A 22,094-nucleotide genomic window follows, 5' to 3' on the forward strand; every position below is an offset into this window, starting at 1 on the left:
ATAACTTTAAATGACACACTGGAACAGATGGGTTTAACAGATATATTCAGAACATCCCATCTTAAAACAGAATACACATACTTTTCAAGTACTCATGGAGCATTCTCTAGAATAAGTACCATATTAGCCTACAAACCAGCTTTAACAAATTTAAGATTGAGGTCACACCATACATCTTTTCTGATCACAATGCTATGAGAATAGAAGTCAACCACAAGAAAACATCTAGAAAGACCAAAAATAACATGCTACTAAACAATGAATAGATCAACCAGGAGATAAAAGAAGAAATAACAAAGTACATGGAAATGAGTAAAAATGAAAACGCAATGGTCCAAAACCCTTGGTATGCAGTGAAAGTGTTTCTAAGAAAAAAGTTTATAGCAACACAGGCCTATCTCAAGAAACAAGAAAAATTTCAAATAAGCAACCAAACTTTACACCTAAAGGAGATAGATAAAAAACAACAAACAAAATATAAAGCCAGCAGAAGGAAATAATAAAGATCAGAGCATTACATAAATGATACCAAAACTAAAAACAAACAAACAAAAAAAACAAAACAGATCAATGAAACCAGGAGCTGATTCTTTGAAAAAAATCAGTAAAACTGTGAGATTTCTGTTCATGTCTTTTGCCCATTTCATGATTGGATTGTTTGTTTCTTTGGTGTTGAGTTTAAGAAGTTCTTTATAGATCTTGGAAACTAGCCCTTTATCTGATATGTCATTTGCAAATCTCTTCTCCCATTCTGTAGGTTGTCTTTGAGTTTTGTTGACTGTATCCTTTGCTGTGCAAAAGCTTCTTATCTTGATGAAGTCCCAATAGTTCATTTTTGCTTTTGTTTCTTTTGCCTTCGTGGATGTATCTTGCAAGAAGTTACTATGGCCGAGTTCAAAAAGGGTGTTGCCTGTGTTCTTCTCTAGGATTTTGATGGAATCTTGTCTCACATTTAGATCTTTCATCCATTTTGAGTTTATCTTTGTGTATGGTGAAAGAGAGTGGTCTAGTTTCATTCTTCTGCATGTGGATGTCCAATTTTCCCAGCACCATTTATTGAAGAGACTGTCTTTCTTCCAATGGATAGTCTTTCCTCCTTTATCGAATATTAGTTGCCCATAAAGTTCAGGGTCCACTTCTGGATTCTCTATTCTGTTCCACTGATCTATGTGTCTGTTTTTGTGCCAGTACCACACTGTCTTGATGACCACAGCTTTGTAGTACAACCTGAAATCTGGCATTGTGATGCCCCCAGATATGGTTTTCTTTTTTAAAATTCCCCTGGCTATTCGGGGTCTTTTCTGATTCCACACAAATCTTAAAATAATTTGTTCTAACTCTCTGAAGAAAGTCCATGGTATTTTGATAGGGATTGCATTAAACGTGTATATTGCCCTGGGTAACATTGACATTTTCACAATATTAATTCTGCCAATCCATGAGCATGGAATATTTTTCCATCTCTTTGTGTCTTCCTCAATTTCTTTCAGAAGTGTTCTATAGTTTTGAGGGTATAGATCCTTTACATCTTTGGTGAGGTTTATTCCTAGGTATCTTATGCTTTTGGGTGCAATTGTAAATGGGATTGACTCCTTAATTTCTCTTTCTTCAGTCTCATTGTTAGTGTATAGAAATGCCACTGACTTCTGGGCATTGATTTTGTATCCTGCCACGCTACCGAATTGCTGTATGAGTTCTAGCAATCTTGGGGTGGAGACTTTTGGGTTTTCTATGTAGAGTATCATGTCATCGGCGAAGAGGGAAGACATAGACATGGCCAACATGCACATGAGAAAATGCTCTGCATCACTGGCCATCAGGGAAATACAAATCAAAACCACGATGAGATACCACCTCACACCAGTGAGAATGGGGAAAATTAACAAGGCAGGAAACAACAAATGTTGGAGAGGATGTGGAGAAAAGGGAACCCTCATACACTGTTGGTGGGAATGTGAACTGGTGCAGCCACTCTGGAAAACTGTGTGGAGGTTCCTCAAACAGTTAAAAATAGACCTGCCCTACGACCCAGCAATTGCACTGCTGGGGATTTACCCCAAAGATACAGATGCAATGAAACGCCGGGACACCTGCACCCCGATGTTTATAGCAGCAATGGCCACGATAGCCAAACTGTCGAAGGAGCCTCGGTGTCCAACGAAAGATGAATGGATAAAGAAGATGTGGTTTATGTATACAATGGAATATTACTCAGCTATTAGAAATGACAAATACCCACCATTTGCTTCAACGTGGATGGAACTGGAGGGTATTATGCTGAGTGAAGTAAGTCAGTCGGAGAAGGACAAACATTATATGTTCTCATTCATTTGGGGAATATAAATAATAGTGAAAGGGAATAGAAGGGAAGGGGGAAGAAATGTGTGGGAAATATCAGAAAGGGAGACAGAACGTAAAGACTGCTAACTCTGGGAAACGAACTAGGGGTGGTGGAAGGGGAGGAGGGCGGGGGGTGGGAGTGAATGGGTGACGGGCACTGGGTGTTATTCTGTATGTTAGTAAATTGAACACCAATTAAAAAAAAATTAAAAATTAAAAAAAAAATCAGTAAAACTGATAAACTTCTAGCCAGACTTATCAAAAAGAAAAGATAAAACTCAATAAAATCACAAATGAAAGGAGAAATAAGAACCAACACTACAGAAATACAAACAATTCTAAGTGAATATTATGAAAAAATATATGCCAACAAATTGGACAGCCTAGAAGAAATGGATTAGTTTCTGGAAACACATAAACTACCAAAACTGAAACAAGAAGAAATAGAAAACTTGGACAGATCTATATCAAGCAAAGAAATTGAATCAGTAATAAAAAAAAAATGTCAACAAATAAAAGTACAGGACCAGATGTCTTTATAGGCAAATTCCACCAAACACTTAAAGAAGAAAATACCTATTCTTCTTTTCCATGGAATGGAAAAGAAAACTTCCAAATTCATTCTATGAGGCCAGCATTATCCTAATATCAAAACCAGATAAAGATACCACTAAAAAAGAGAACTACAGGTCAATATCTCTGGTGAACATAGATGCAAAAATCCTCAATAAAATGTTAGCAAACCAAAATCAAGAATATATTGTTAAAAATCATTCACCACAATCAAGACTCCACCAAAACACTGCTATAACTAGTAAATGAATTTGGTAAAGTCATAGGATACAATTTTAATATATTTGCTGCTGAAGCGAGCATTAAAGTCATAGGATACAAGATCAATGTACAGAAATCCATTTCATTTCTATACACCAATAATGATGTAGTGGAAAGAGGAATTAAGAAGAAAATCCCACTTGCAATTGCACCAAAAATAGTAAGATACCTAGGAATAAAACTAACCAAATAGGTGAAACACCTGTACTCTGAAAACTACAAAACACCTATGAAAGAAATTGAAGATTACACAAAGAAATGAAAAGACATTCCATGCTTATGGATTGGAAGAACAAATATTGTTAGAATGTCTATACTACCCAAAGCAATCTCCACATTTAATGCAATACCTATCAAAATACCAACAGCATTTTTCACAGAACTAGAACAAAGAATTCTACAATTTGTATGGAACCACAAAAGATCCTGAACAGCCAAAGCAATCTTGAAAAAGAAAAGCAAAGCTGGAGGCATCACAACTCTAGACTTCCAAGTTGTATCACAAAGCTATAGTAATCAAAACAATATGGTACTGGTACCAAAATAAACACATGGATCAATGGAAGATTATAGAAAACCTAGAAATAAACCCACAAGTATATGGTCAGTTGATCTTTGACAAAGAATATCCAATGGAATAAGGACAAGAGTCTCTCCAACAAATGGTACTGGGAAAATTGGACAGTAATATCCAAAAGAAAGAAACGAGATGACTTTCTCATACCATACACAAAAATAAATTCAAAATGGACTAAAGATCTAAATATAAGACCCAAAAGTATACAAATCTTAGAAGACAGCACAAGTAGTAACCTCTTGACATTGACCATAGCAACTTTTTTCTAGATAGATCTCCTGAGGCAAGAGAAACAAAAGCAAAAATAAAGTATAGGTACTATATCAAAATAAAAGGTTCTGCACAGCAAAGGAAACAATCAAACAAAACTAAAAAAGGCAACCTACAGAAGGGGAGAAGACATTTGCAAATGATATATCTGATAAAGGGTTAGTATCCAAAATATATAAAGAACCTATTTAATTCAACACCCAAAGAGCAAATAATCCAATTTAAAAATGGGCAGAAGACATAAACAGACATTTCTCCAGAGAACACATCCAGATGGCCAGCAGACACATGAAAGATGTTCATTATCACTTATCATCAGGGAAATGCAAATCAAAACTATAATGACATATCACCTCACATCTGGCAGAATGGCTAAAATCAACAACACAAGAAACAATGGGCGTTGGAGAAGATGTGGAGAGAGGGGAACCCTCCTGCTCTGTTGGTGGGAATGCAAACTCGGTACAGCCACTCTGGAAAACAGTATGGACACTCCTTAAAAAGTTAAAAGTGGAACTACCCTATGATCTGGCAATCCCACAACTGGGTATTTACCCCCCAAATTAAAAAAGACACAATGCAATGAGATAACATACACTAGTATATTTATAGGAGCATTATTTACAATAGCCAAAACATGGAAGCAGCCCAAGTGTCCATCAATGAATGGATAAGGAAGATGTAATATATATATACACACACATAATGGAATATTATTCAGCCATAAAAATGAAATCTTGCCATTTACAATGACAAGGATGGAGCTAGGAAGTATAATGCTAAGTGAGATAAGTAAGTCAGAGAAAGACAAATACCATATGGTTTCATTCATATGTACGATTTAAGAAACAAAACAAATGAACAAGGGGGAAAAAAAGAGAGAGAAATCAAGAAACAGTCTTTTAATTATAGAGCACTGATGGTTACCAGGGTGGAGGGAGCTGGAGGGTTGGGTTAGATAGGTGATGGAGATTAAGGAATGCAGTTATTATAATGAGCATCTGGTGATGTATGGAAGTGTTGAATCAGTAAACTGTATACCTGAAACTAATATAACACTGTATGTTAGCCAACCAGAATAAAAACTTTAATAAATTAAAGTACAAGCATCCTGACTTCTTGCTCTATTAAGCAATGCAAAGATGAATTAGAGTTCATATACATGAATTAAGCAATAAAGATAATTCAAAGAGTCCAAATTTATTTATGATGTCAATTATAGATAAACAAACTGGCATTAATCAATATGGCAATAAACACCAAAAACTATCAAATTTAGCGGTAGTTTTCAATGAAATTAGCAAGCAAAATGAACTAGGATTTATAAATGTGTAGGATCTTAGACCTAAAATGGAAGTTAGATATCACCTTAGCTTAAATCCCTCTACTTTAGTGATTACACTAATGTTCAGAAAGATTAAAAGGCTTAAGATTATACAGTTAAGTAATTGAGAACCAGACTAGAATCTAGATCTCCCAAAACCCAATAGCGCTCCCATATTTGTGTAATAAGTTTATGGAAGGACAAAATAGCAAAAATAATAATATCAATAGCATTTTTTAATAGTGGTTCTAAGATAGAGAGTTGTATGAGAATTAAATGAGATTCTACATATATGTAATTTACAAAGTTAGCATGCTTCAACTATACAATCTATACTTAATGTGTATGAAGAATACAAATGATCTTAAACAGAAAGATCCAGAATATGTATTTGATTAATATGAGTTAATCTAGTGTCTATACCATAAATAACCTCCAAAGGAGACTAAATAGCAAAGTGGTATGGTCATTTTTAATAAATATTTTGGTATGGGGGCACCTGGGTGGCTCACTCAGTTGTGTCTGCCTTCGCCAGATCATGACCTCAGGGTCCTGGGATCAAGCCCCACATTGGGCTTTCTGCTCTGTGGGGAGCCTGCTTCTCCCTCTCCCTCTGAAGATTCCCCCCCCCACCTTGTGCTCATTGTTTTTCTGTCTCTGTCTCACAAAAATAAATAAAATCTAAAAAAATCATATATATATATCACATATATTATATATATGGTATTTATATATTATACCAAAATAATATAATTATTTTTGGTATGCTTGAAAAGAAAATTTGTCCTGTAGCTCTTGGGTATTCAGGTTACTAGCATTAGATCAAACTATTTAACATATACTAAATCATACTTGCATTCTGGGACTAAATCCCATTGGTCAGAGTGTATAATCCTTTAATGTGCTGCTGAATTGAGTTTGCTAGTATTTTGTTGAGGATTTTTGCATTAATATTCATCAAAGAGGATACTAGTATGTAATTTTTAAAAACGATTTATTTATTTATTTATTTATTTATTTATTTATTTATTTATTTATTTATTTATGATAGACATAGAGAGAGAGAGGCAGAGACACAGGCAGAGGGAGAAGCAGGCTCCATGCTGGGAGCCCAACGCGGGACTCGATCCTGAGATTCCAGGATCGCGCCCTGGGTCAAAGGCAGGCACCAAACTGCTGAGCCACCCAGGGATCCCCTAGTATGTAATTTTTAAAAAGATTTTCTTTATTTACGTGATACAGAGAGAAAGAGCACATGCACATAAATAAGAGGAACAGCAGAGGGAGAAAGAGAAGCAGACTCTCTGCTGAGATTGCCCAAAGCGGGGTGCAATCCTAGGACCCCTGGGATCACAACCCAAGCCAAAGGCAGACACTTAACTGACTGAGCCACCCAGGTGCCCCAAGGTTTGTTTCTTATAATATCTTTGACTTTGGTATCAGGGAAATGCTGGCTTCATAGAATATATTAGGAAATGTATCCTTGTCTTTGATTTCTTGGGAGAATTTGAAAAGGATTGGTGTTAATTCTCTAATGTTGCTAGAATTTATCAGTGAAGCCATTTGGTAGAGGGCTTTCCTTTGTTGGGAGGTTTCTGATAACTTATTCAATCTCCTTACTAGTTAGTTATATGTCTACTTATATTGTCTATTTTTCGGTAATTCGGTTTGGGAAGATGGCATGTTTCTAGGAATTTGTCCATTTCCATATAGGTTATCCAATTTGTTATACACTGTTCATAGTACTCTTATAATCCTTTTTATTTCTTTGGTGACAGTAATGTTCCCACTTTAATTTTCTGATTTTAATAATCTGAGTCCTTTCTGTTTTGTTCTTGGTCAATCTAACTGAAATTTTGTCAATTTTGTTGATCTTCTCAAAGAACTAACTTTTCATTTTCTATTCTCTATTTTATTTGTCTCCATTCCAATCTATATTATTTCATTCTTTCTGCTGGCTTAGGGTTTATTGTTCTTCTTTTTCTAGTTCCTTAATGTAAAGTTAGGTTGTTAATTTGAGATACTGTTTTTAAATGTATTCACAGCTATAAATTTTTCTCTTGGCTTTTGCTACATCTCATAAGTTTTGTTAGGTTGTGTTTTGTTTTCATTTATCTCATGGTATTTTGTAATTTCTCTTGTGGTTTCTTCTTTGACCTATTGGTTGTTTAGGAACTCTATTAATGATGGGAGAATTAATTTGTACATCCAGTTTGGAAACAATTTGGCATTATCTTGTTAAGCTGAACATTTTCATATTTAAAAACTCAGTAATTCCATTCCCTCTTCATGTATTTTGTAATTTCTGTTTGAAACCTGGACATCTTCATAGGACAATAAAAACTGAGGTGTTTATGCTTGGAAATAGGTGTGGTTCTTCTTTCTTCTTTTGTCAGCCTTTATGGTTTGAGTCAATTAAGTCAAGTATTGAGCTGTATTTGTGAAATACCGGCTTCCAATTCCTCTTGAATTACCTTGTTTTTAAGATTCCTAAAGGACCAGCTTTTGGCTTTTTGATTTTCTTGAATTCCTCCTTTCTTTTCCAGTTTTTCCTTTTATTGGTTGCCTCTCTGATCTTTATGAGTCCCCTTATTCTGTTTATTTTGGGTTTCCTTTATTCCTCTTTTTCTAGTTTCTTATAGTAAAAGCTGAGGTCATATTTTTTTGAGAGCTTCACTTATTTCTAGCATAGGCATTTTAATCCTCTAAATTTCTAAATACTGCTTGAGTTACATTCTACAGATTTCATTTTATTGTTTTCAAAGATTTTATTATTTTGAGAGAGAGTGCAGGTGTGAGCACACGCACACACAGTCAGTGGGGGAGGTGGAGAAGAAGAAGCAGACTCCCTGTTGAGTGGGGAGCCCATTGCAGGCTTGATCCCAGGACCCTGAGATCATAACCTGAGCCAAAGGCTGACGCTTAACCAGTTGAGGCATCCAGGCACCTCACGTCCCACACATTTTAATGTGTATTTTTATTAAATTCAAAATATTTCCAGTTTCTGATTTCTGGTTTGACCCAGAGTTACTGAGAAGTGTGTTATTTAGTTTCCAAATATTTGAGGATTTTCTGGATAGCTTTCTGTTATTCATTTATAATATAATTCCATTTTGGTCCAAAAACATACCGCGTTTGACCTGAATTGTTTTAAATTTATTAGGATGTTTTCCTAGCTCAGAAAGTAGTTGGTAAATGTTTAATGTGTACTTGAGAAAAATGTGTATTCTGTTGTTGTTGGGAGGAATATTTAACAAATGTCAATTAGATCAATCAAGCTGGTTGACAGTGTTGCTCAAGTCTTCTGTATCATTACTGATTTTCTGTATAGTCTACCAATTACTGAGAATGAGGTATTGAAACATCCAAGTACACTTACAAATTTTCCGATTTCTCCTTAAAGTTTTAAATTTTTTATTAAATAAATATGTTTATTATTTTTTTATTTAAATTATGCTTTATGTTTTAAAGCATTTTTAGTAGGTGCATATATATTTAGGATTATTATGTTATACTGATGAATCAACCATTTTATCATTATACAATTATTCTCTTTTTTCCTGGTAACATTCTTTGCTTTGAAATCTACTCTACATGATGAATTCAAAAAAGTTGTAATCTTATAGGTTATATGACTTTTCTTTGTTGTTATGTGTGTGAGAATAATGTGCTTTCCAGCTTTTTGAATCTTTTCAGGAGCACAGGGGCAATTTTTAGAAAACACTAAGTATATTGCAATATCATTACTAAAGTTCTTCTAATCAAACATCATCAGGGAAACTTTTGTCATTAGCCTATACATTGGCCAGCAATCTTTAGAACATAGTGTTCTCTCCATTAATATGATAACAGTAATAATAATGATGATGATGGTTCACGATAGATGTACCCATTGAACACTTATTATATACATAGCTTCATATAAACAATTTTACATGCACTTTCTCATTTAACCCAACAAACATATAAAGTAGGTGATTTTTTTATTTTATCAAAGATTTAGAGAGGTAAATAATTATGCTAGGTCACATCATTCACTAAGTGGGTAAAACTTGTTTTTGAAAGCCAGATCTCTTAACTCTATTATATTGAATCCTATGTTACATTTATATAGTATTTCATAGTTTACTAGGTGTTTTCTTATTTGTGTAATTTTTAATAAAACAACCCTAGGGAAAAAAGCAGGGTATATGTTATTTTCTACCTGTTTTTTCTTTTAGAGATGAGATAAATGAAGCTCAGAGAGATTTTTTGACTAGCTCAAAGTCTTAAAATAACAGGAAAACTAGATTTAAAATTCTAGCTTTCTGGATCCAAGTTCAGTAAATTGTCTACTAGATGAAATTAGCACTAAATAAAGAAGATTTTGCTTTATATTAATCATACAACATTTACTGATATAAGTTTTAAAGCCACATTGAAGCATGTTATATTCTAGAGTATGATTATATATTTTTTCATATTATACTCTTGGTAATTAGATTGAACAGGTGGTTCATGGCTTTACTATATATACTCTAGGTATAAAATCAGTACTATTTATTCTTCCAAAACAGATAGAATTTATGTATTTTGCATCCATTTTAACATACATACTTATATATATCACATATATTTTTTTAATGGTAAATCCTCTTAGATATAAAATCGTAGATAAAATGCAATGAACAAAACAGATGAAAGAGGAACTGTTCTAGTTAAATCATGGAAAGTTTGCTTCAATTTAAGTTGCTCCTTCAGTTCGCTAGCACATTAGCAGAACACTGATCCAGCTGAATATATTGCTTTTTACAACATGTCAAGTTATAATGTTTAAAATTATTATTATACTATTACATTTTAATTTCAGAAAGCTGGTTTCTAGAGAATAGTTTGATTAAAGATTAAAAATTCTAGGAGCACCTAGGTGGCTCAGTTAGTTAAGCGTCCAACTCTTAAATCTCAGCTCAGGTCTTGATCTCAAGGTTGTGAGTTCAAGCCCCATGTTGAGCTCTCTGTTGGGCGTGGAGCCTACTTAAAAAAAAAAAAAAAGATAAAACAACTCTAATTCCTTGTTATTCCAAAATAATCCTGTAAATGTAGTGAGTCATTAATATTTTTGTGTTAAATCTGTTTGTTATTGCCTGAAAAAACAATTATTAGGAACATTGCTAGATTATATTTCCTTTTTATATATAGTCTCAACAGATTTAAGTGGGAATGTAATGTTTCTCTGTTTTCATGGAAAAATATAAATTTAGGGTCTAGATCTAGATCAAGAAATTTCAGGTAATGAAACTCTCCTGATTTCACAATTTTCCCTAGATCATTATCTTTGTATTACTGATATAGCATTTCCTATGCTTCATCCAGAGCTCCTAACAATATAAGAAATATGGACAGATACTCTTTATCTAGAGTTATTGTAATCTATAGTTTATTCTAACATAAAGCCCTAACTGAATGGTTTGCATATAAAACTAGTTAACATCCAGTTTCTTCATGGTGTAAAATTGCTGTGACAATCCATATGCAGATTTGTGTGAGAAATTTGAGCTGGGGCAAGGTGGAGAGTGGAGTCTATTTTCAGGCTTTCCTGATGGGGTGGTACAGCTTCTTAATGCTTAGATTGTGATCCCTGAGGTTGCTCTCATCTTCCACTCTCCCAGATCCAGAAGCCACACAACAGACATTGGTATTCATCACTTTTTCCGGGCTCACATATTCTCTAACATAAGACTCATGTGCTGCTTATTTCCATTCTCTTATTGTTTCCCAGATACCTTTCCCAAATATCCAGATGTCTTTCTCTTCTTAATCCTAATCAGAGCTTTTTACCTCTCTGAATCAAGTAAAGACACTTTCTCAATCTGCTCTACAGATTATTTTCCAAATGAAACTTCTTTCAATGTCATTGATTTGCAGTGGGTTTTCTGTTTAACTGTTTGTCAGCACATTATAGTACTAAGTTAAGCTACAACTTCAGTATTCATTACACTGCTTGATTTCACTGATATTTTTGTAATTAATGAAAACTCAGGGTCTTTGAAATCCATATTAAAGTTTTAACTTCTCTGAAAGAACTCTAGATTTTGAGCAGGATTCGTAACATGTATGGAATACTAAAAATCCAAATTCTGTGAAAGGATCTGGAAATATATTTTTTTGTACCAGTGCCACCTCTACTAAAAAATTAACTGTGCCACAAATCAACTTAAAAAAGAAGTTTGGGCAGCCCGGGTGGCTCAGCAGTTTAGCGCCGCCTTCAGCCCAGGGCATGATCCCGGAGAGCCCGGACGGAGTCCCACGTCGGGCTCCCTGCATGGAGCCTGCTTCTCCCTCTGCCTGTGTCTCTGCCTCTCTTTCTGTGTCTCTCATGAATAAATAAATAAAATCTTAAAAAAAAGAAGTTTAAAAAAATAACATTATACCTTAAATTTATGCAGAAACCACCACCAAAAGGAATCATGTAAAAGAGCAATAGAGGCTTCTGAGAGAAAATGGGTCTTCCAGATTTTGAAAACCTTTTCCTAAGGAACAAAAGATATAGAGGTCAAATTAAAATACATTATAAAACATATTAATGCAAATAGGCCTTATAAAGAGTATGTCTTCAGTGGTTATAGACTAGCACTGTTCAATGAAATTCTATTGTGCCATATATATATAATATTACATTTTCTGGTAGCTACTTTATAAAAGTAAAAAGTGAAATTATTTTTAATGAATATTTTATTAAACCAAATATATTTAAAATGTTATCATTTCAAAATATGGGCATTAAATTTTTAATGAAATATCTTACATTCTTTTGTGGGAGTAGGTCTTTCAAATATTGTATATTTTATACTTGCAGCACATCTCAACTTGAATAATAATTTTTGTCATAAATACTGGATCAGTGTTCAGACTTCATAAAATACATAGTTGTGATTTTGCTCCAACCATAATTGAAGGTTTTTAATAACTAAATCAAATATTAGTTTTAAAATTTATATATAAATTAAAAGAAATAAAATAAAAAACTCATCTCAGTTACATTAACCACATTTCATATACTCAGTAATTACATTTGCCTAATAGCTATTGAAATGATAGTATAGGCTAGACAAAGAACAGCAAGACTCCAAAAAACATGGTACAATTTCTTTTTATACTAAGGACAGATACCAACAATCTTGGAATTCTATATCAACAAGCCCCATCACAAGTCTAGACCCCATCCATACAGAATATACTCTGTAAGAAATTGATAAAAAATTGTCAGATAAGGTAAGATCCATTTTCCATGACTGTAAATCTTGGCTTAAATGGATATATTCAATAGATCATTTTTATCTTATTTTATTTACCTAAAGTTTTTAAATGCCAGATTCAATAGAGTTCAAGACTTACTTTAAGGAAACCCATAACTAGGAATTCCTGTTCCTCAACACATGTCTACAAAAAGGACATCATGCAGACTTTTACACCAAAAAGATTACTTATTATGTATTCTGTGGGGGCACTTCTCTTCCATTGGCTACTAATTATAGTATGGAATTCATTGGTACCAGTTTAAATTTAGCACTTAACAGCTTAGATTTCATATTTTTTAATTATAAAAACATATGTGGAGTATATAAAGAAGAAAATTGAAATATAGGGAGGAAAACTGAATAATTTTGTCTAAATTATTTGCAAATTTCAAGCAAAGATGCAATTAGTATACACTAAAAAGTATGGTTGCTTCTATTCCAAGTTTGGTCATGTTTCATGTCACTAACTTCCTTTTTCAGTAAAATTTCAAATTCTTTAAAAGTATATCAATATTTAGTCAAAACAACCAAAAAATGGAAATTAGCTAAAAAAGCTCAAACCCAGTTTAAGAAGTTGTATGGTTCTCTCCTCTGGCCTCCTCATTTTGTGATACTTTTTTGATTCTAGTAAATGTAAATATACCTTAAAACCTAGATTATCTAACTTGGTTCTAACATTGAGTTTAGGTTGGACAAAATTACTTCTTATTTTCTCTTGAATTTCTGTTCATGTATATCAGTATGCCTGTGGCTTAGCTTTCTTCTCTTATTCATAATACAGGTCATTTTTCATTAATTTTAATTCAATAAAATTTTACTGAGCATCACCTCTTCTGGGCGGTACAGAAGATAATGTGTACTTTTATCAAGGAATTTAATTAATGACTGTATGCACAGGAATGTGTTTAGATGGGTATAAGTGAATTCATTCAATTCCATGGATTCCCATACCTTCAATCATGTAACAATAAACCTATATAACCTTCTCTTTCCAAGTTTCAGATCCATAAATTCAGTCTCTTGATCTTACTATAAGCATTTCTATGAAGTAATCTTCCCTAATATTTTTATTTTCCTACACTTATATTCTCTTTATCATCTACTTATTTTAATGCTATTGCATTGGACATACTATAATAAGCCGATTTAAATTCTTTTTTGAAATCAGGTGGGGGTACTAACAAATAAAACACTGGTATCTATGCCCAGATATACCCAGATGTTTGCCATACTCCACCCACTCCCAACCAGTATCTACTCCTACTCTTCACTTTATTTCTTTCAATAATGCCAGCATCCTCCAAATTAACCATATTAAAAATTCCTCATATTGTGCTTCTATGCCTTGTTTATGTGATTGCCCTATGATTTGTGTTAGATGTACATACAACCATATTTAAAATACAGTACCATCTTAGAACACAGAACACAGAATGTTATAAACAATATTATAGGTTTCCCAGAACATTTATAAACTTATTTTAACAATAATTTATCAATTTCTTTTTATAACAATAAAATCTTTTTTCCTGAGGAAATTGTGGAAAATATAATCAGAGAAACAAATAAATACGCTTCTGATCCAGGCATAACTACAATTAGCATCTATAGTTTTTCTCTACAAAAATGGGATCAGGTAATCATATAAAGGGGGCAGACTAAGCCTTTACTCTCACCAAAATCCCACAAAATATAAAAGAGAATTGAAAAACATTTGGATTAGCATGAAAAATAAGAGAGTGTCATTACTGAATCATTCTAGATATAGTTGTTAATTGAGGTGCTTAGTGGTTGCCTAACTGAAGGGTACACAGAGGATCCAAATCAGATCAATCACACTTCCTGGAACACTGCATCTTGAACAGAGTGACAAAAAGGGGTTTAATGATTGATTATGCTCCTTCTGATGGACCATAGTAGGAGAGAAAACAACAGGGATTTTATGTTGAGAAATGAAGAGGCACAGGAAGGCTGAAAGTGAGGGATGGGGAGGGATGAAGAGGTAAGAGATGTACTTGGTCCCTAGAAGGAGGGGTTTAGGTGAATTCCAAGGCCACGTTCATCCCAGAGAACTATCTAGAAGGAATCTGCCTGGAGTACAGGGAATATTGTTGAAGCCTGCAGGAAATAGAAACCTTGTTAGGTAACCACCTAATATGTAAGGGAGAAATCAGTATCAGGTACCATCCAACTCTCATCCTACCCTTGGCAAGCAGTGGGCAATGATCTAGTTACCTTCCTATGCTTGCAGTTTTTCAACTGGCTATCCTATTACTCAAAAATTCCCCCAGACACTTGGGGGTTCAAAAGGTGAGGTTATGGAGAAGGCTCTAATAAGTTGTTCTGGGGTCAACATAAGCAGACTAAAATCTCTTGAGCTAATAAAACAAGCAGAAGGAGGGGAAAACACTTGTTCCAGTCACATGCCAAAACAGTGCACAGTAGCAACTTCAGACTCCTGAGGCAGTAACACAGAATCTAATACATTCTTTTCTGGTGATCAAGGTATTAAATATCACTGGTCTCTTCCTGCCAGACTTAATGCCCTCAAAGTTCAATCATGCTTATCACCTAATTTGTTATAGCTTTAAATAAAAATCTGATTCATTAAATCATATTCTCAAAATGTAGCATACAATAAAAATAATGTTTACATACATCAAAGTTATGGGCTTTTAAAATAAAAAGATAAATTCGTTCAGCATCCAAATGTCTGGGTAGTTGAGTAAGCTCATTTGTTTTGAATCCCGAGAAGTTGCAATCCTAGAAAGAAGGAAATATCACAGAATAGTAATTACTTTACCCCTTTCAGTATAGCACTCTCACAGGACTACAGAAGACAAATATTTAACCATAACCCATTAATTATTTACTTTCATTTAATAAAATAACTATTTATCTTACTTTAAAAAAATCTTCCTATTTCCTGATTCTCTCAAATTAAGAGCCCTGGCATATTCATATGCCAAACCCAAACGCAAAACAAAATCATATTTCAGAACCAACTTTGACATAACTCAAATGACCAAGAATTTTAGCTAGATTACCCATAAAGAAATGGACTAGGTAGAAGGAGAAAGCTTCTATGCTATTCCTACTGCTCTCTCTCAGGGCCCCACCTGTATTTATAGCTACATCTATATTATTATAAACATTCTTTTATTTCTACATAATGCTTTTGATACATAATCTTATAGAACAGAAATTTTAAATACCTCTATAGTCTTCTTTGTCTCCATTTCATCTGAAAGCTGGAAAACATTTAAAATAAAATATTTAACATTCTAAATTTTTATATTTTGTAAATTTGTTGTTTGTGCATGCACATGTGTGTATGTGCATGTACATGTGTGCATGTGTGTGTATCTCCTACTAAAGCCTAGAATGTTGTTGCTATGCTAGATGCTAGAAATACAAAGATGGTCCTTATTCTCAAGCTAGTCATAGTTCAAGAGGGTAATGAGATACATATACAAGCAAAACACAAAGAGATAAGGGCTATAATAGAAATAAACCAGTTATTTCACTTTGGGTTCAATAGGAAATAGACTCTGAGGTAGAGTTTTGTATTCAGAATGTCTATTGGGAGTGCCTTTGGAATCAGTATCTATGGAAGTCAAGGGGAGAGGTGTAATTGGGAAGTTGGAGAAATCAGGTATGATACAAGTCTAATAGCTTCAATGGACTCTAAAAGGGGCTCTAGAGCTGAAAGGGCCCATCATAGTTGTCCTGTATTGGGTTGAAAGAGCCAGGCCTTTCTGCCCCCAACTTGATCAGTCACTGGATGTAGGTGGTTCCTGGAAGCGTATGTCTTTGGAAGAGGAAGTTCTCTGCAGATGTAGTAACCCCAAAGGGGCTGACAGCTGAGGGGTGCCTCCTAACAGCATTCTTAGCAGCTAGGACAACAGATTCTTCCTTCATGGGGAATCTGAGTGGTGCATCTCTATGTCCACCACACTACTTTACACAGAGAATAAGTAGCCTTCTGTGTACATTAGTTTCTGACCATCTAGACATGTTGATAAGTTATTAATTTTCACATCCTCACTTCTTTCAGAACAACTAAGCTCACAGGCAAAACATACACACATATACACACACATTATACAATACACATAGAGAGAATGACATAGGAAACAAATGTTAAAGAATGGTAACAGATTGTTAACAGAAAGAGAATGACATTGTCATTTTAAAAAGTATGCAAAGGAATAAAAAAGATTTAGAGATAATGAAATCAATTATGATAAGAAAGAAGGCTTTGTGTTTGAGATTATATGGATATAATAAGTCAATGAGGATGGGGGTCAATTTAGAAAGTTGTTAATGTTAATCTCAAAATCCTGGCTTTATTCTGCAGGAAGCAAGGAAACCCTGGAAGTTTTCAAGGAGCATAATAATAACACAAAACTAGTTATTGATCATACAACCTGGAAAAGATACCACAAAAATATAAATAATATGTGTTAAAATCCAAATAAAAAATCAATGAAACACATTTAGCAATAAAAATAATTATAACTTTGGTCAGTATAATTAATATACAGGTCATTGCAATAGATCCTTGGAAGTTATCTGATAAAAATTTGAAAGTCAGAAATTTTGAAATTCTTTTGAAAATTAAAAAAAAAATTACCAGTGTTTTCATGTTCCCACAACCTAGAATGGATTACTGTTGACATTTGTTTTTGACTATGTTTTAAATAAAATGTGAAATTATATAATAAAGTTCAGATTCTCTTTTTACCATGGCCTTTTTTTCCCAAGATTTTATTTATTTATTCATAAGACAGAGAGAGAGAGAGAGAGGCAGAGACATAGGCAGCAGGAGAAGCAGGCTCCCTCAGGAGATCCTGATGCAGGACTTGATCCCAGGACCCCAGGATTATGACCTGAACCAAAGGCAGATACTCAAGCACTAAGCCACCTATGTGCCCCTACCATGATCTTTATAGTTCTATTCATGTGTTCCCTTTCCTTGAAATAGTCACTATTATTTGTTTGGTTTGCATCCCTTCCATTCCATTAACATACTTTTACATATATGTGTACATATATTTAAAGAATATAAACACTTCTTGTGTGGTTTTATAATTTTAAAAAATGATATCAATGGTATATATTATTTGGTAACTTGCTTTTTTTCCACTCAAAATTATGTTTTGACAATCTATCCAAGTTGATATTTATAAAATCTGTTACCTTCCACACAGCTTTTCTACCAACCTGTCTACTCTTCTCTGGAAAATATAAATAATAATTAAAAGCAACAGAAGTTCATAGTCAACGTTTGCCAAACATTCACAGAACAAATGATATCCCATATAACTACTATGCTCTATAGTCAATAGACTGGAAAGAGAAATAAAGATAAGTAACTCAAAACCAAAAGAAAATCATATCTTATCAAACATGGATGCAAACATCTACACAAAACAACAGTAAATCAAATCCAGTAATGCAATAAAAAAATATACTCTAAGAATATAGGAATGTCTCAACTTCTGAAAAGCTATTAATGTAATCTGCCACATAGATTAAAGGTTAAAAGTAGCTTCTGCTATCATCACAGTGGATTATTTTCCTCTCCATTTCAAAGCATGGAGATTTTTTTTTTCAAATGTTTGAGCACAGCGATACCTGTATCTAGATCTCTAACTGATCTACCTCTAATCCACATCATATCTACATACCTTTAATAAACTACAAATAGAAATAAATTTCATTAATCTAAAAAAGATAGCTATCTAAACATTTAAAATGATGCTTAATAGCAAATTATTAGCATTCTTTCCAAATCAAAGATGAGAAACCACTAACATTATTGAATAATACGCATATACCAAAAATAATTTCCTATATGCCAACAATAACCCATTTAATAACATAATGAAAAAGTAATTTCACGGACATTAGTAATAAAAATTTAAGATACCTAAGGATAAATTTAACAGAGAATAGAACTTATATGAAGGGATGCCTGGGTGGCTTACAGGTTAAGTGTCTGCCTTCAGCCCAGGGGGTGATCCTGGAGAACCTGAATCGAGTCCCGCATCGGGCTCCCCGAATGGAGCCTGCGCCTCTGCCTGTGTCTCTGCCTCTCTCTGTGTGTCTCTCATGAATAAACAAATAAAATCTTTAAAAGAAAAACCTTATATGAATAAAATCACACAAATTACTGACCACCTAAAATAAAATCCTTATATTTTACTCTCTTATCCAAAAATAAAGGCTAGATAAAGAATTAAATACACACACACAGATATCTTGCAATAATAACAGAGCAGAAGACAAGTGAATATATCTATAATCTTGTGACAAAGTCTTCTTAAATATTATAGCACTAATGGCAGAAATTTTCAATAGAAAATTATAGATCCATAAAAATGCAAAATTCTATATAACAAAAAACCCTCTTAAAAGGCAACAAAGACCCAGCAGTCTTTTCCATTGCTTCCAGAAGATCTGGCTCTGTTAGGTATATGGAAAGATGCCACATGGGTCTCCAGCTGGAAAAAAATATCCAAAATAAAAGGCAACAAAGTATATAAATATGTATAATACATATTACTGAAAGTGTTAATATTTTTAAAGTATAAACAGCTCTTAGAAATAAAAGAGCAGCCAAAAAAAAAAAATAAAATAAAAGCCAAAACTCGTAAATAGGCAATTCACATTAACAGAAATGCAAAGACTAAGGAAAACCTAAAGTATCAACTTCATTAGTAAAACATATGCAGTTGATAACATTTATGCCTATCAACTGTGCAAACATTAAAAAATACAGTATTAAATGGACAAGGAAATGAGTAAGAGATCAATCACAAACCCTATTGTTACAAATATAAATTGGTACTGCCTTTTTAGAGAACAATTTGGCAATACATATCAAAACACTTAGATTTTCACATTTCTTTTCCTATGTAGTTCCACTTCTAGAAATTTATCTTAAGAAAATAAGCATGGATACCCACAATCTTTAGTTTCAAATATGTTCAGAGCAGCTTTGTAAGTAATAGCAATGAAAACTACCTAAATGTCTAACCAAAGGGTTATTACATTAGTTAACTTTTAAGATAGTGGAGAATATTTATTAATGAAAATTTCATAATACTTGTAATGAATTAGAAATTTATTACTTAATCTGAATTTTTAAAATTATTTTTTAAAATAAAAGAAAAATGAGGGCCCCTGGGTGGCTCAATGGCTGAGCATCTGCCTTTGGCTCAGCTTGTGGTCCTGGGGTCCTGGGATTGAATTCCTGCTTCTCCCTCTGCCTATGTCTCTGCCTTCCTCTGTGTGTCTCTCATGAATAAATAAATAAAACCTTAAAAAAAAAGAAAAGAAAAATGAAAGCAACAACTAGTGAGATACATGCGATTTATCTATAAATGATAGAATTAGGGTGTTTATCCTTTCTACTGATTATCTATTGCTTCTAATTTTCTAAAACAACTACTTCAGTCAGAATCAGGAAAAAACAAAGAAATTTTGAAATTTGAAAAATAACATTAACTGGGGTGGATAGACTAATGGTGGCACTTAAAGTCTTTATAGCTTTAACATTATATAATTTTAGAATGTATTTTTTATAAGGACTAAGTTTCTAAAAGTAATTCAAAGTCTATTATAATTCTAATCAAACTCTCAAAGAGATTTTTTTGAAAAAAATTGACAAAGCAATTTTAAAGGTAATTAAAAAGAATTTAAAGAAATAAAAAAAAGAATTGATAACTTTTTCTAAAGGAAGAGGATTGATATGGAACCTGCACTACCAAGTATAAGTTACTATAAATTATTAACCAGAGGTTGGAATATATGCATCAAATTAAATCTTCAAGTAACTTATAGTAATGTGAAAATGCCAACACTCTAATATCGAGTATTGAAGAATAGGAGTCTACCTATTTTAAAAACACGTAGATAGATAGATAGATCTATTTTATTATATAATAATAAAAGACTAACAGAAAAACTTTAAAAATGCTATCAGTGCTTATCTGTGAAATTTCCTCTTCAAGGAATATGAAAACAAATACCATACCATTATCTTCTTTCTCCTATGGTAGTTCCTTAGAAATGCCTTGTATCTTTCCAATTTTCCTTTAGAACCTTTAAAAGAGTGATATATATATATCATATATAGTGTGTGTATATATATATATATATATACACACACATTATGTATACACACATATTTTTCAAAGTGAAAAAATTTTAATGCTTTAAAGAACTTATATGTAAAAAAAAATCAAGGAGATCAACTAGCTATTTTGATAAGCATCATGCTAGACACACATACCCTTAGTTGAATGAATAAATACTGTATCTTCTGTTTCCTCTTTTTAGAAATGTCATGTTCCAACTACTGGTCTTTGATACTTACTCCTACATCTAAAGTTTTATCTCAATCCCTTCCCCATGAACAAGCCCATGTTTTTCAAATAGCTCAGCTACTTACATTTGGTTGTTTCATGGTCATCTTAAATTCAATAAATTACAGTACTTTGGAGCAAGGTCTAATGAAAGATTATGGGGGATGACTTTGAAGTCAGGTAACCTAGACTTGAGCCCAAACTCAGATATTTATATATTGAGGACAACGAGTATATATTATTTTTTGAACGTGCACACCTACTAGCTCATTCTCTATGTCTCCCTCCCTCCCTCTCTCTCTCTCTCTCTCTACATATAGCTTATATAATTTTAAAAATATTTTTTATTTAAAAAATGATTAAAGATTTAATAAGAAAATTTAAAATAAAACAGTAGTGAATTTAATAGTAGTATATTAAAACAAATTCTCAGAATTTGAAAAATCAAGGTCGAAAAAAGGATATTAAATATTTAAGTAATATAACTAATTAAATGTATTTAACATATAGAAAATACTTTATAAGTCAACTAATATCATTTTTAAGGCTTGTATTATGAGAAATTTGCCTATTACATAAATAATAATCATTAGTATCTAAAACTATTCTAGAAGTATTAATATATACAACTAGATAAGAAAAATGTTATATAAATACTGGAAAGAAGTAAAAATGATCATTACTGGTAGATACGCTTTTCCCTCAGTGTGCAGGTTTTCAGTACGAAATGCGAAACACAAAAAAAAAAAAAAAAAAAAAAAGAAATGCGAAACACTTCCTACAAGCTCACCTAGCTCATGGAGCTCAATTTACTTTGGATTTTAGTGTTTCTGTTCTTAGGTTCTGACCCTTGCTGACTTGTCTCTGGTACCAATACAGGGTTGATGCAACTCTGTTTCCTTGATACTCGGCCACCTCAGCCGCAGCGTAACAAAGTTCACAACTACTTTAGGCTTTGTTCTAACAACACACATTAAATCCACATGTTCATATTCAGCTAAAAATCTTTATTGAACTATGCTGAAATGAAGGAGTCTTAAAATAAAATAAAGTTTATGCTCTTAGATTATTTTATACCTTAGGATTTCATTTTTTAT

The 22,094-nt window shown here is 33.0% G+C and overlaps 1 protein-coding gene across 4 annotated transcripts in view; it reads right to left on the reverse strand.

Annotated features, from left to right (window-relative positions):
* The window catches only part of FAM227B (family with sequence similarity 227 member B), a 191,103-nt gene that overhangs the window by 151,297 nt on the left and 17,712 nt on the right, over positions 1-22,094 (reverse strand). For all 4 annotated transcript variants that reach the window (XM_038580379.1, XM_038580377.1, XM_038580378.1 and 1 more), the window contains 4 exons: positions 20,667-20,734; positions 15,838-15,873; positions 15,281-15,385; positions 11,756-11,854 (listed from right to left, as the gene is read on the reverse strand). In XM_038580379.1, coding sequence (XP_038436307.1) covers positions 11,756-11,854; positions 15,281-15,385; positions 15,838-15,873; positions 20,667-20,734 — 308 coding nt within the window. The remainder of the gene's footprint in view (positions 1-11,755; positions 11,855-15,280; positions 15,386-15,837; positions 15,874-20,666; positions 20,735-22,094) is intronic.

The sequence above is a fragment of the Canis lupus genome, chromosome 30 (genome assembly GCF_011100685.1).
Source record: "Canis lupus familiaris isolate Mischka breed German Shepherd chromosome 30, alternate assembly UU_Cfam_GSD_1.0, whole genome shotgun sequence".
Taxonomy (NCBI): domain Eukaryota; kingdom Metazoa; phylum Chordata; class Mammalia; order Carnivora; family Canidae; genus Canis; species Canis lupus.